Genomic DNA, 15,199 nt, shown 5'->3' on the forward strand with positions numbered 1-15,199 from the left:
TTTTAACACAGAAAATGGGTGCCACTGGCTTGTGGAATGAAGGTCTGTCCTGTAGTGACTGCTTTGTAATGGAATTAAACCCCCGAGGCCTGTGTGTCTGGAGAAGTCAGACAGCAAAAGAGATTTGCCAGAACTAGTGCAGCAGCTTCCCACAGTCGGCTAATCCAATGTAGATGTTGCTTGTCCACACCTTGAGCAAAAAAATAAATGGCATCATAGACAGCGAGAGAGTCCAAGACTGCCATCTGCTGCTGCTTTTGACATTGCAACCTTTATTTATCCGATTCTGCTTCTCTGCTGGTCTCTCTGCTGGCATCACGTCCTATCTGTTCACACTCTCATTTTGTCCCCCCCATCCTTCCTGCTTTCCTTTCGCTCTCTCTCTCTCTCTCTCTCTCTCTCTGTCTATTGTGTGGCATAGAGATAGCTAGACTGGCTGTTCTGTATGCTGGCAGTCTGCCACATCGTCCACTCACTCAGCATTGCCCTCAGACTGTATCATACTGGCTGACAGAGGGTTACACACACACACACACACACACACACACACACACACAAAGTCAGCAGAGTTTTATCAGAGCAGCTGACTGAGATCCACTGAAACGGCTCTCTCAAGCCTTTTTGCACGCACACAGACACACAGATAGTTTGCTTCTGTTCTCCCTTCTGCACACTGCCATCAGCCAACAGTTGTCAAATGCTCCAAAATGTTTCCTCAAATTTTATCTTGTTTGTTTGAACGGTCGCTTATTAGCTATTTTATTCAGAGCAGATCTATGAATAGATGTGTAGTTACAGGTGGAGATGATGTTTTTAGTCTTGCTAGTTATAATTACTAGCATGGTTATATATATATATATATATATATATATATATATATATATATATATATATATATATATATATATATATACACACGCACACACACGCACACACACATCCTATATATATCACACATATATATATATATATAAAATTATAATTATGAGCATGGTTGTTATTAGGTTATTGTACTACAGTGCTGTTGAATTGTCGAATCTGATCAGTCAGAAGGTGTTACTATAATTCATTTATATATATAATATATATATATAACATACATATAACAGCAGCTCTGACAATAGTGCCATCTGCAAGGCAAATCACAGGTTTATATTAACCCTTACTTTTTGGAACATTGTTGTTTCTATAGTAACAACTTAAACCAGTCTACAAATTAGTTTTTTTCTTTATTGGTTTGTTTTTTTCTTTTTTGGCCTTTTCAGACTTTGTTAGTTGTAGTTAGATCACAGTGTAATGAGGTCCCATACAGATAGAGAATACAAACTATTACAAATGAACCATTGTAATTGTTCATATGGTGAAGTGTTCTGTGGAAAGCATTAGGAAAGTCTTCAAGACATAAGGCTTTGCAGTTTTTTGGTAACACTTTTTTTTTTTCTTCAATGGAGGAAAAAAAAGGGTTTAGTGAGGGACTAACTGTTTATAGCTGTTATAGTGTAAGTGATAACAGGAACTTAACTTGTTTCACAGATGTTCCATAACACTAGATGTAACTATAACCAGATTTTTAAAAAAGTACAACTTCTTGCTCTTTCATAAATAAAAACGTGTTAGCTTTGTCAAATTGCTGTGCTGAAAGAGGACTACAAAGTCGTTATTTTCATATAACAGCATGCCCTGTCATGTTTTATTCCATACTTACTCTTTCAGAAGGTTGTGAATGATGTAATGGATTTCTGTCAGCGGTGTTTAAACTCAGCATAACGTATTACATTTCTGTGTGTGTTCTCTCCCCTGCAGGTCTGTTACCACAGCTGATCGGAGTGGCTCCTGAGAAGGCTATCAAACTCACTGCAAGTTATTAAAGCCATCCACATCGAATCATTCTTAAGCCTTGTCTGTTCCTATGCACTGTCATAGAACACCCAAGGTTTAATTTTATAACGTGCAAATGAACCACGCGTCCTGGTGTTTTTATTACAGGGATGGTAAAAAGTTTTGTATGATAGAGCGACAGCAGAAAGATTGACTCGTCTCTTGCACTGAGTGTAACATGACTGACTGACTGTTTTGCAGGTCAATGACTTTGTGAGGGATAAATTCACTGATAAAGATGACACCATTCCACTGGCTGCAGAAGTGCTGGCAGGAGGCTGTGTGAGTACGCGAATATCTACACACTTCAAATTGTATATCTGTGTGTGTAGTTTACTGTGATAGTGTGTCTGTATGGAGAATGTAAGTACAGGGTTTATGAGTGTGTGTGGTGATGGTGCCTGGCTTTGTGTTTTGTGTGTGTGTGTGTGTGTGTGTGGTGCCAGTACAAGAGCTCTTGTCCCTCATGTTAAGCAGGTCTGAGTGAGGCAGCTGCTCTCCTCTCTGCACTCGGCTTATAATTGATTCTGATGCAGTGGACGTGAAAAGCGCTGTTTCTTCAACTCAAGCGTTATGCCTGATTTTCCTGTTCCGTTTTTACTGAATATTTACACGTGTAAATGAATAAATAGTGAGCTTCAAACAAGCACGAGAAACACCCGAGAGCTAATTGAAAACTCTAGGGGCTTGTGATTTCTTTCTCCTTCAAGGAAACTTTCTGACAGATGTGAAGCCCCAATTATATTCTTAGAATTGATAATGTCCTAAGTGATTTTTTTTCTCTCTCTCTGTAATTTGCCTCTTTGAGAGTGAGTGACTTGTGGCTGTTATTGAACCACAATCAGAGCTTGTACAGAGACTCTGGCCTGTTCGAGCCACTCTTCCTCTGCACCCTGAACCCACTAATTGAGCACAATCTGAAAAATGATGCTCGAGTGTGAGCGCACTATTTTTACCCAGTGCTATAATTTAGCCTGGCCAATGGGCTTCAGAGGATGTGGATATGGCGATGCCTGATCTGTGTAATGAGTCCTGGTGACAGCGACCAGGCCGACCGGATAGAGGAGAGAAGTGAAGACTGGAACTGGACAAAGAGGGTCAGGTCTGGGAGGTTGCGACCCCTGTCAGGGCCTAATTGGAGGAAGATGCCCTGGAGGACTGTGGCTAAAATTATGTGGAGCTCGATCTTATTGAGTTTGACAGCAGCATGCATACCTGTGGCCTCCTCAGCCTCGGGCCTGGAGGAACAACCAACATGCAGACGATCACGCGCTTATGACGTGTCACCAAGTACACTGGAATCCTCTGCTTTGGGCCACTGCAATTCTTGGGCAGAAGTATAGCAATCTTACAGTGTAGAATTAGGAGTTGTTAAAGCATCGTTGTCTGATTTTTGATCCTTATATTAGCATACTCTCTACATTTAACACTTTTAAAAGCTTGATATCTGAAATTGAATTTGCAGTCAAAACACCAAATTATATCTTCCAAAATAACTCGCACGTGAGGAAAAACCTGTGTTATGTTGTCTTGTTTTGCGTCTTCTTTACCAAAGCTATACAGAGCTAGGCATCTTCTATGTCAGTGTGTTAAAGAAAATGTTTTATCGCATAAACTGCTTGAATATGGTTACACTGCACACTTATCCAGTGAAAGCTGGAATCTGGAATATAGTTGAATTTCTCAAAATGAGATCAAACAAATATAAGACTGTTAAGACAAACTTGAGGGATTTTTCCCCTCCTTTCTAGCTTGATATTGGTCCTATTGATAATTTATCTTTACTTGAAGTAAGGAAAATGATTTTCCAGTAGAAAAATACAATTTCAAGCTTGGAATTAGTTTGGAAATTGGTTTAGAAATCAATGTTTTATCATGGTGTCATATTGAGGAATATTAGATCAATGTGAGAAATATTCGATAAATCTTATGACACCAGATTTAACAAGAGCCTAAAAATCTGTGACCATGTAAATTAGTAAATAAGATAATGTAATACCTATAATACTTAAAAGGGCCTTGAATGGTGTAATGTAATCTCAAACCAAGACATTTTTTATAGAATTCTCTAATCTGAAGATGTGGATTAATTTTCTATAACAGCAGCCGTGACAGTATTTCCAGCTGTAATTCAAGTGATAGGTTTATATTATTGCACTTGTTCTGATATGGTATTGTTTCTATAGTAACAGCTCGTAAACAGGACATTCCGTATAATCTAAGGCTAAGAAAGAAATGTTATCTAACAAAGAAAGGTATACAATCATTGAAATGGTGAAATTTCTGCGAGGAGATTTTTATTTGACATTTATGGAAGGAGTCTCGAGTGTCAGGGCTTCGTAACAGTCAGTAAGGTTTATGACATGAGAGTTTACCCGTTATGGTTTCTCTGTAAAATGGCTTTTTTTTGTTTTAACTTCAAGAGAGAGAGAATAAAAGAGAATCCATTGAGGGAACTATAACATAAGTAATAACAGAACTTGTCTCGTGATGTTCCAAAACATTAAATGTAACTAATAAATGGTTGAAAAGGAAGACATGTTGTTCCTTAATAAATAAAAAATTGTAGTCGTTGGCAAATCACTCCGCATTGCTTTACACCAGCCTGGCATGGATTATTTTCCTATAACAGCATGCCCTGTCATGTTTTATTCATTATTTAAGGACCTGTGGACACCTGGTTGTAAATAAAATGGCCTGTTTCTGACAGAAATAAAGACAGCTCAGAGTGATCTGGATTTAAGATGAATGCATATGCTACATATATACCTATATAATAGTAGGAATAATTAGAGAGTGAGAAGCGGATGTCTTTACTGTTTTGATCATGATGAACCGTCGATGTGCTTTTAAAAGAAGCTGTTCGGATGTTTACAGAATCGACTTCGACCCCGGGTGTCACCCTCGGCCCTGATTAGGCTCCAGAGGGGTGATAGATGCTCCAGAGTCAGAGGGCGTCAAGCCTGAGGCTGTCTCCACTCAGAGCGAATTGTCCCCCGGGAGGAGAAGGGGAGGCTGAGGAGTGTGTGTGTGGACTGTGATGGAGACAGGGATGAGGAGGATGAGGGGGTGGAGCTGCAGCCTTGAGGCTAGGCCAGAGAGGGGAGACAGCACTGGTGCTAGGGTCAGGGCTGCTAGGCTCCGTCTAACACCAACGCTGCTCTGACATGACCCCTAATTTTCTGCTGTGAATGGACACCAGTGTAGTTGTGCCGACATAGAGACTACACTCACTTAAAGAGAGCCTTGTTTTAGAGTTTACGTAGCTAATTTAGAAGTGCTTACTGGGAGGAGAATGCTGATGTGACAAAACTTGGAGGCCAGACTGTCAACCTCAAGTGGCGTCATAACTGATCACCTCATAGGACCTCAGATTCCTCAGGAAAATAAACATCCTAGTTGCAATTCTCAGCATGTCTATATAAACTTATATTATCAGTTGTAATTATTAACCACACAGCTGCTTCATATATCACATTCATAAGTGGAGCTCTAAGGACACAGAGAGCTTATACAACATGAATGACATCTATGTGTATATCTTCTACAGGCCGGAGGCTCTCAGGTGATCTTCACCAACCCTCTAGAGATAGTGAAGATCCGTCTGCAGGTGGCAGGTGAGATCACAACCGGACCGCGTGTCGGTGCTCTCACCGTGATGCGAGAGCTCGGATTCTTTGGCCTCTACAAGGTGAGCTGAATGCTAGATAAATGATGGTGTTAATAATTATTTCAACAGATGAAAATAATCTTTTTCATTTGTCTTTGACTTGTGCGTGTGTGTGTGTAATGTATGTAATGTGTAAAGGTATATTGTATTTATGTATTTAGTAACAAGGTTTGTGTTACACCTAAATCCTAAACCTAACCCTAGCTGAACCAAAGTAACCACAAAGAAATGGTTTTACCCTCTCTTAAAAAAAAAATCCTATAGCTTTTATTAAAAATAAAATAATTACATTTTCCGGACTTGCTGGTCCTGACAAGATAGGCATATCCCTGTCTTTTTCTGGTTTTGATACATAGTCAGGACATTTTATTCATGACAGCTCGCTCACTCGCTCTCTCTCATACACACACACACACACTCTCTCTCTCATATATAATCATTTACTATTCCTAAATGGTAATATATGATTATTATTCTCAAAGATTCTAAACATTTTTATAAAATGTCCATATGCAAGAAAATGTGTTTCTAAGTACTTCCTACCTTATTCCTACTGTTTATTAATCTCAATCAGTCATAAACAAACACATTAACTTATATGGTCAAGTCCATATTCCTGTTGATTTTCTGTTAAAACGGTCCAAAAGGACCTCAATTTTCATTCATCATCATGATTGGAAAGATCTCATTGATTTTATAAAACACGCTCTGTATGTAATATGCAGTTAGAGAGGTGCTCTATACAGCCAGTACAATCAAGACTTATTCATTCATTGCTTGTTTACCTGTTTTTCTCATTTTGTTATTTCTGTTTTGTTTCTGCTGCCAATATTGCTGTATACTTACTGCTGCTATACTACAAAATAGTTTACAGTTAACAGCCCATATTCTGTGTATTTATTGTCCTGTGTACCTATTTTTCTGTTCTGTGTATTTATTGTCCCGTGTACGTATTGTTCTGTTGTGTATTTATTGTTCTGTACTCGTCTCACACTGTTGCGTATTTGCACTTTATGTAGTCTTGCATACTGTTCTGTGTTGCACCTATGGTCCAGGAGAAATGACATTTCGATCGATTGTAAACAAGCTATATAGAGGAATGACAATAAAAACCCACTTGACAATATTTAATACAGATATTTTGTTCCTTAACTGAGTATTCTCATCACCATGGATGTATTGCATTTTCAATATCTAATGCCTATTTTACTTACATTTTCAGTGTTGGATTGGACAATTTTGTCGGACACGTTCGTATATCTACTTTTACGTTTGTGCGTTGAAGAACCTTTTTCGTGTCAGTTTCCGGTTTCATACATCATCTTTTGTGCCTCATTTTGAACGTAATGTAATATCCATGCAAATTAAAATCAAATCTTATGCACAAACATTCATAAATAATGGTCCACGACCTGATTTGCTAGAAACACCAGAGTAGTTGCAGTGATTGGTGCGGTTGATCTGGACACACACCGCAGGAAAGGAGATGTTGTGTGGTTGCTTAATCAGTGGCTAATGATGAACAGCTGAAAACATGCTAGAGCTGTACATAGTGCCAATCATATTATTCCTGTTAAAATGTACAAGTACTACAGTGTCTTTGTCACTTCACACACACCGAGACACTTGGATGTAAACAAAAACACACACACAGGTTTTTCCTGTAGCCAGTATTCAACACTAAAGGAGGTGGAAAGATTGTGCTGCTGTTGCTCTCCAAGTTCCTGTGGCTTTTGCCTTAGATCTCCAGGAGCGTTCTCATATGCCATATTCTAATGAGGAGCAGACAATGTGCAGCTTGTTAAAATGTGAACACGCCTATTACTTCTTCTCTGCATGAAAAGACGTGAACACAAGCTATTTGTGCTCAAACTGTGCCTGAGTCAGAGTGCCTCCAGCTTGCATGAGAGATGTCTATTGTGCTTTATGTGGGTGTGTTATAGAGTGAGACTGTGTTTACCTGTGTTAAGTGTTTTTGCATTTGTATCATGTCGCTGTGGTTTTTTTTTTTTTTTTTTTAAATCAGCAGCTTGGTTTTGGTTTGCTCCGCATCTCACTTATTCATTTAACAAAGTGACTTTTCATTCAGTTCAAAATAAAATGATTCTTCATGATTGAACAGATGTCAGTAAAACCAAAAATGCCAACTACTGCTACGTTCAGGACATTTTTTAGACTGTAGTAAACAAAATGGACAAAAACAAAGGCTAAAAAAATGATCCGTTTGCTATTATTTGTTAGAATTATTTAGGTATTCTTTTTTTTTTGACTCTGAATAAAACTTTTCCTCCACCATAGATTAAAATTGGGTTAATTGGATCATTTAAACTCTAAATTAAAACTAAATGACATTACTTTTGTCTGAAGCAGAGACTTGAAATTTGTCAGTGCTGTAATTGGTCAAAAAGTTGAAACATATCATATGGCTTTTTTTTTTTTTTTTGACCAGAGCCAACACAATCTACTAGTTGGCTAACTTCAACTAAGCTATCTATTATTGGTGTCTTTCATGTTCCCCAAATATTAGGTTATTTGTGCAGTCCTACCTCAGACCTTCTCCATGTTTCCGTGTTGAATAACACATTGTAATGTTTTTTCCTGCTTCATCACATCTGACTTTACTCAGCATCTAGTTCCAAACCCTGCATTTAATTTAAGAATTGTTCTGATAGAGTAGGGTTTACACTAAGATGCAGGAGAAGCAGTGTCTTACACAAAAAAAAGATTTTGTACTAATATTATAAAGAAATCAATTATCTACAGAGTAAGATTACTATTACTCCAGGAGTCTTGATAATCACAGTGTTTTCATTATAAGCATTCCAGTTGTGAATTCCAGCTCAGGATACAGTCTCAGTTTTGCACTTTTTCTGCATGTTTATACCACAGCGCTGTTGAATTCTCGATTCTGATTGTTAAGAAGTTGTTGATTAATTTTCTAGAACGCCAGCTCTGACAGTAGTGCCAGCTGCAAGATAGATCAAAGATGTACAGAATATTACTGCACTTGTTGCAATATTTACATGATCATTTCTATATTAACAGCTAATTCACAGGGATTTGTATAATGGATGCTCACAGAAAAGGGTTAAAAATGTATGTATGTAATTGCTGAGGTGGGGACTTGTTCTGTCAGGATAGAATTAGTTTACATTTATGGAAGGAGTCTCCAGTGTCAGTGATTTGTAATAGTCAGAAGTAAAGTACGTTTACACACACACACACACACACACACACACACACACACACACACACACACACACACAGGTGCATCTAAAAAAAAAAATTATCGTGGAAAAGTTCCTTTTTCCCGCCATAATTTAATTCAAAAAGTGGAACTTTTATTTATTCATTACACATAACGTGAAATATTTCAAGCCTTTTTTTGTTTTAGTCTTGATGATTATGGCTTACATCTCATGGAAATCAAACATCCAGGATCTCAAAATACTAGAATAAAGAATTTATAATACAGAAATGTCGACCTTCCGAAAAGTATGTTAATTTATGCACTCACTACTTGGTTATGGCTCCTTTTGCATGAATTACTCCATCAGTGCGGTGTGGCATGGAGGCAATCAGCCTGTGGCACTGCTGAGGTGTTCTGGAAACCCAGGTTGCTTTGATAGTGGCCTTCAGCTCGTCTGTATTGTTGGGTCTGGTGTCTCTCATAAATTCTCTATGGGGTTGAGGTCAGGCGAGACGGCTGGCCAATCAAGCACAGTAATACCATGGTCAGAAAAACAGTTACTAGTAGTTTTGGCACTGTGGGCAGGTGCAAGTCCTGCTGGAAAAGGAAATCAGCATCTCCATAAAGCTTGTCAGCAGATGGAAGCATGAAGTGCTCTAAAATCTCCTGGTAGACGCTGCATTAACTCTGGACTTGAGAAAACACAGTGGACCAACACCAGCAGATGACATGGCACCCCAAATCATCACTGACTGTGGAAACTTCACACTGGACTTCAAGCAACTTGGATTCTGTGCTTCTCTTCATCCAGACTCTGGGACCTTGATTTCCAACTGAAATGCAAATTTAACTTTCATCTTCCCCATGATTGTGGTTGTGTGTACTGAACCACACTGAGAGATTAAAGACTCAGGAAACCTTTGCAGGTGTTTTGAGTTAATTAGCTGATTAGAGCTCTACTCAGGTCGACATTTCTCTATTATAAATTCTTATAAATTTTTATTTCCGTGAGCTGATTAAAATTTTTGAGGGTACACATACATACATACGTACATAGATATATATATATACACATATACACATATACATGTATATATACACACACACACACACACATATATATATATATATATATATATATATATATATATATATATATATATATATACACACACACACACACACACACATATATACACATACACACACACACACATTATATATATATATATATATATATACACACATATACATGTATATATACACACACACACACACACACATATATATATATATACACATATACATGTATATATACACACACACACACACACACACACATATATATATATATATATATATATAAAAAAGCTTGTGAGATGATGCTAAATTCTTTAACAATGTGTGATATTGTTCTCCATGTCATTATTAAATGATGATTCCCCCAATGATACAAATATGCTGAAAATGACTGTGCTTCCATTATCAATGCGTGCAATGTGGGCTTGTGCAGAAAACGTGGTTGCATAAACAGAACCATTCTTTAAGAGAGCTTGAGGTAAAAAGAATATTTGTTCTGTCCATTAGCATGTTTTACTTTCTATGTTTTGCCATTGTCACTACCACATTCGTAGCTCTCCCATAAGTTTCACATCATCCTATGCCGTCTTCCAATGAGCAGCAGTCTCGCACTGAGATTTTTAACCAAAAATCTGATGACAATGCAAGAGCTTTGCCTTTGGTCATCTTTGGTCACTCCATCAGCTGCCGGTGACCACTGATCAAAACTTATGCCCAAAGAATTATTTTATGTGCGATTTTTGTCCAACATCAAAACCAGCCAGAAAATAGTACTGTGTGGTAGAATCGCTGAACTTTCCCCAGTACATAGTGTTGGTTTTAATCATTAACCACTCAGTATGTTTGGATATAGGGAGCAAAGGCCTGCTTCCTGAGAGATATTCCTTTCTCTGCCATCTACTTCCCTGTGTACGCTCATGCCAAGACAGAGCTAGCAGATGAGGAGGGCAGACTGGGAGCACTACAGCTTCTCATCGCTGGAGCTATCGCAGGTGTATAACAGCTGATATCTTCATCATAAATACTAGTGGGCCAGTGAACTGGTAAAACAGCTGAGCTTACTCACCAGAGGTAGGAATCTGTGCATCTAAAGTGTTATGCTAGAACTGAATTTTTAATGTACTGTTCCCAGTGTTGCAGGGTAAGAAATTCAGATCAGGTCCCCACCTTATCATTATGGTACCTTCTCAGTGTATTGTAGGTAACTGAACATGTCTTGTTTAGGTGTCCCTGCTGCCTCTCTGGTGACTCCTGCTGATGTGATCAAAACACGTCTGCAGGTAGCAGCCCGCGCAGGCCAGACCACATACAACGGCGTGATCGACTGCTTTAGGAAAATTCTCAGAGAAGAAGGCTTCAAAGCATTTTGGAAGGGAGCAGGAGGTACATAACACACATGGGCCATCCATGCAGCACTGAAATGAGAGGTTTCATGACTGTAGAATGAGGCACACCCTGGCTCTTGTAAATGCACTTTTGAGTTCAGATACTTGTGTGTGCAGTCATGCAGCTTTTCCATTCTCCTCTCAGCACGTGTGTGTAGGTCCTCCCCTCAGTTTGGTGTTACACTGGTCACTTATGAGCTCCTACAGAGATGGTTCTACATTGATTTTGGAGGACAGTAAGTGTCACGTTCAGCTTTATTTCATAATAACTGTTAGATTAACTTTTATTAATTGTATCGTACTTGTTTTTGATCAGCCGTCCTGCAGGATCAGAGCCGACACTGAAGTCACGCATCCCCGAGCTTCCTCCCCTGAATGCAGAGCACATTGGAGGTTACCGATTGGCTGCTGCTACGTTTGCAGGTGTAGAAAGCAAGTTCGGTTTGCATCTCCCCAAGTTCAAATCATCAGGCACTGTAACAGTAAAGGCAGCTCCCACAGAGCACCCAGCTGTGGACTCGTAGAGCTCCATTCAGCTCCACGCAAAGGCAATATCAACCATCAGGTGACATTCAGTTTCTGTCTGTGGCCTCTTTGTCCAAACTCAAACCATGCCATGTAGACACACTGACACGCTTCTGCATTTCACCAACAGAAGTTGTTCTGATTCCCCATCCTCCTGCATGAATATTTATTACGCTATTTATTTATTACTCCCTGTGTGGCTTGCGTAATGATAACTTGCTGCTGTAGTCAAAACAGAGGGATGTATGTACTGGAAAATCTAACGGGGTGTATTTCAATTCTTATGGAAATCAGGAATAATGTTTGGAAAAATAATGCATTTTAAGTATTTTATTGAAATAAAATGTAATGGTTTATTTTAAATCTTGTACATTGACTTGATATTAATTGGAGACATGCTTTACAATTTAAAGCCTAAATCAAAGTACCATTTTTTCACAAATTTCTATCTGCTTAATACTAATGCTGAATATTTTAATTATATGATTTATCAGGTGTGCCGTAGTTACCAAGACGAGGAGTTTTGAATCAACACGTGAAACAATTTGGGTTCAGAAAGTGGAATTTATAGAGATGTAAAAAGACATTCAAAGATCAGCTGAAGGAAAGTGAGTCATACAGGTTACAAATAGAACTGTAAAATTGGAAGAAGAGGATCCAGTTTTGTAAAACAATGGCTTAAAAATACTCGGGTTGATGACGATCGTACAGCATCTCACTGCATAATAAGTATGGGATGTTTATGTGAGCACGAAGACAAAACTGTGTTTAATCAATAACCAGAATTTAGAGTCAGAAATGGAGTAAGAGCCAGACTAGCAGTTGACAGGGACTCTTGATCTTAGCTGCCCCACAATAATATGCAAATCAGGAGTGCGTTCATAAATCCACCATCACTCCTCGGATGCTTCATTTGTGGCTTCATTTGTGAAAGACAGAATGACAAACGCACAAAAATACCTGCTTCTTTTTGTGGAGTTAATTATATCAGCCATTTTTTAATATAGGTGATAAGTGCTCCTGTCCGAAAACTCCACTCACTCAAGTAAAATCTTTGGTTTCTCACGTGGAGTGTCATAATGCCCAGCGTTTGAAACTGTAGCACTTGGACAACTTTCTAGTCAGGGGAAGAAAAAAAAAAAACATCAATGAGGGTTTTAATTTTTACAAACCTGTATCACAATGATGCTTTCATTTTCAAATTACAGTGAATTTATGAGTGCACTCAGACACCAGTCAGCAAGAGAAATGAAAAGAACAGGCTCTGTGCAGTACTTTACAATTGATTGAAGTTTTAGATCCCTTCAAATGGGATAAAGAGCTCAGGTGTAAATACCAGCAGGAGTGAAACTGTTTCTGATGGATTTCTACCTGACAATTTTAAGGCTCCTGGTACTGGAAGAGAATAGGAAAACTGCTGGTTGCTGAACTTCATTGTCATTCCCATCACTCTCACCACATTCTTTACTCAAACTCAAAGAAAAGGCAAAAGTTGTAAACCATACAAAGGTTTCGGATAAAGAAGTCTTCATAATCATTAGCACTGTCATCATGCCTTGTGTGGATGCACATGCTTTTGATTGATTTATGTATTTTTTTTTGCATTGAAAACCTGTAGCTTGTTTGTGGAATGGCACTGGATGTGTGGTGATTAGGACGGGATGCGCTGGGCCACGAGCTCCTCGGCATCCTCGCGGTTTTCATTAATCTCTGTGAGCGTCCTGACGAAGCGTGTCCACTCGTCAGTCCGCGGCACGGCGATCTGCTGTAGAGGGAAAGACACAGAGAAGCAGAGACGCATTCTGTTATCTGTCCAGAGAGAGTTCACACAGGAGGAGTCCAGTAACTAAAGCTACTCTCCAGTTCACCTCCTCTCTCATACAGTCTCAAACACTTACACATTTCCAGCTGTCTTTCTCCGACTCTTTCTTCGCTGTAGTTACTGTCTGCTTTCTCTTAAGCAACCTTCTAAAGTCTTCCCTCATGTAGTCTGCCCACTTCCCTCATGTATGAGTGTCTCAGACACACACATTGTCAGAGTAAGACTAACATGGATAACTGTTATCCATACATTAGATTCTTGACCTTTTTACACTGTTGTGTTTTATACAAGAAGAACATCCTCGGAAACAGCGCATTATTACATACAGTACTGTGCATTAGTCTTGGGCACATGCAAAGTTATGCTGTACAGCATAAAGAAAAGAAATGTTTCTACATTTAAAAAAAATACTATACAATAAAGGGCAGTAAACAGAAGTAAATGAAACTAAGTCAATATTTGTTGTGATGACCCCTTGCTTTTTTTTTTTTTTTTTTTTTTTTTAGTAGTCTCAGGTAGAATTAATGCAGTTTTATAAGGAAATGAGCTGTAAGTTTTATTGAGCATCTTGCAGAACCAGCCACGTTTCTTCTGGAGACTTTGACTGTCGCACTTTCTTCTTATTTTTGCAGCAAAACCCAGCAGCCTTCATTGTGTGTTTTTTTTTTTTGTCTGAAAAGTGTCTCTTATGTAATATGCTGCTTTCTTTACTGACATACAAACATTTTTCTACAACACATTTCTACTCTAATTTTGTGCTGGAAAAGTAATGTTTGGAAATCTAAAATGTTTTTTGTACTGACTCAATAATGGAGAAGTCATAAAATAAAAATCTACAACAAAGTTTGTACTAAAAACAAACAGGTCCTGTGCACAAACCAAGGTTGGAGTAGAATAGCTCGACTGGCCTGCACAGAGCTCTGACCTCAACTCCACTAAACACCTTTGGAATGAATTAGAATGTCAACTGCACACCAGGGCTCCTCACCCAACATCATTACCTGACTTCACTAATGCTCTTGTGATTGAATGAGCACAAACCCCCAACAGCCATGTTCAGAAATATAGCATAAAGCCTTCTCAGAGATTGGAGGTTATTATAGCAGCAAAGGGGACTAAATCTGGAATGAGATGTTCAACAAGCACATGACAGTGATGGTTAAGGAGGCCACAAAGTGTACAATGTAGTATTCTGTAGAAAGGCACCATTTGTCTTAAAGCTTTTCATATTATTCCTGAATGTCTATGAAACACTTATAATTGAATTTGGTTTGTTCACATATTTACTTATTGTTGTAGAATGGATTTCTGTCTCTCCGATGCAGTTTTGGTAATGCCCATTAGTCATGCATACTACTAAGCAGACCCGCGATGTTCATTCATGTTCATCAGTTGACAATGGCTCTGAAATACAGCTGGCTTAAATAATACAGAATATAAGCAAGAGCGAAATATTAGAGGAGCTTTAGAGTGATGAATATGCAGTTGCAAACAAAATGATTCAACCCCCATTGCAAATCAGGTTTACTGTCAAAATTTACAGACTTTCAGCTGTTTGCAATGAACAAATTATACAAAAGCAATTGAAGCACAACGAATGCTTCAAGTGGTTTCCCCAAACTGAAAATACAACTTGTAATGATTTCTCC

General features: G+C 38.5%; 2 protein-coding genes across 8 annotated transcripts in view; one reads left to right on the forward strand and one right to left on the reverse strand.

The window, feature by feature from the left end:
• Positions 1–12,240, forward strand: part of LOC128608874 (electrogenic aspartate/glutamate antiporter SLC25A12, mitochondrial-like) — a 28,309-nt gene extending 16,069 nt beyond the window's left edge. The window contains exons 12-18 of the mRNA XM_053627021.1: positions 1,804–1,856; positions 2,080–2,160; positions 5,429–5,569; positions 10,672–10,810; positions 11,043–11,201; positions 11,349–11,439; positions 11,520–12,240. Coding sequence (XP_053482996.1) covers positions 1,804–1,856; positions 2,080–2,160; positions 5,429–5,569; positions 10,672–10,810; positions 11,043–11,201; positions 11,349–11,439; positions 11,520–11,727 — 872 coding nt within the window. The 3' untranslated portion in view covers positions 11,728–12,240. The remainder of the gene's footprint in view (positions 1–1,803; positions 1,857–2,079; positions 2,161–5,428; positions 5,570–10,671; positions 10,811–11,042; positions 11,202–11,348; positions 11,440–11,519) is intronic.
• Positions 12,241–12,272: 32 nt separating this feature from the next.
• dync1i2a (dynein, cytoplasmic 1, intermediate chain 2a) overlaps positions 12,273–15,199 on the reverse strand; it is a 41,646-nt gene continuing 38,719 nt past the window's right edge. For 5 of the 7 annotated variants that reach the window (XM_053627026.1, XM_053627027.1, XM_053627025.1 and 2 more), the window contains one exon: positions 12,273–13,493. In XM_053627026.1, coding sequence (XP_053483001.1) covers positions 13,380–13,493 — 114 coding nt within the window. In that variant the 3' untranslated portion in view covers positions 12,273–13,379. The remainder of the gene's footprint in view (positions 13,494–15,199) is intronic. The other 2 variants (XM_053627024.1, XM_053627029.1) reach the window with 1 other exon arrangement.

This window comes from Ictalurus furcatus, chromosome 6, assembly GCF_023375685.1.
Source record: "Ictalurus furcatus strain D&B chromosome 6, Billie_1.0, whole genome shotgun sequence".
NCBI lineage: Eukaryota > Metazoa > Chordata > Actinopteri > Siluriformes > Ictaluridae > Ictalurus > Ictalurus furcatus.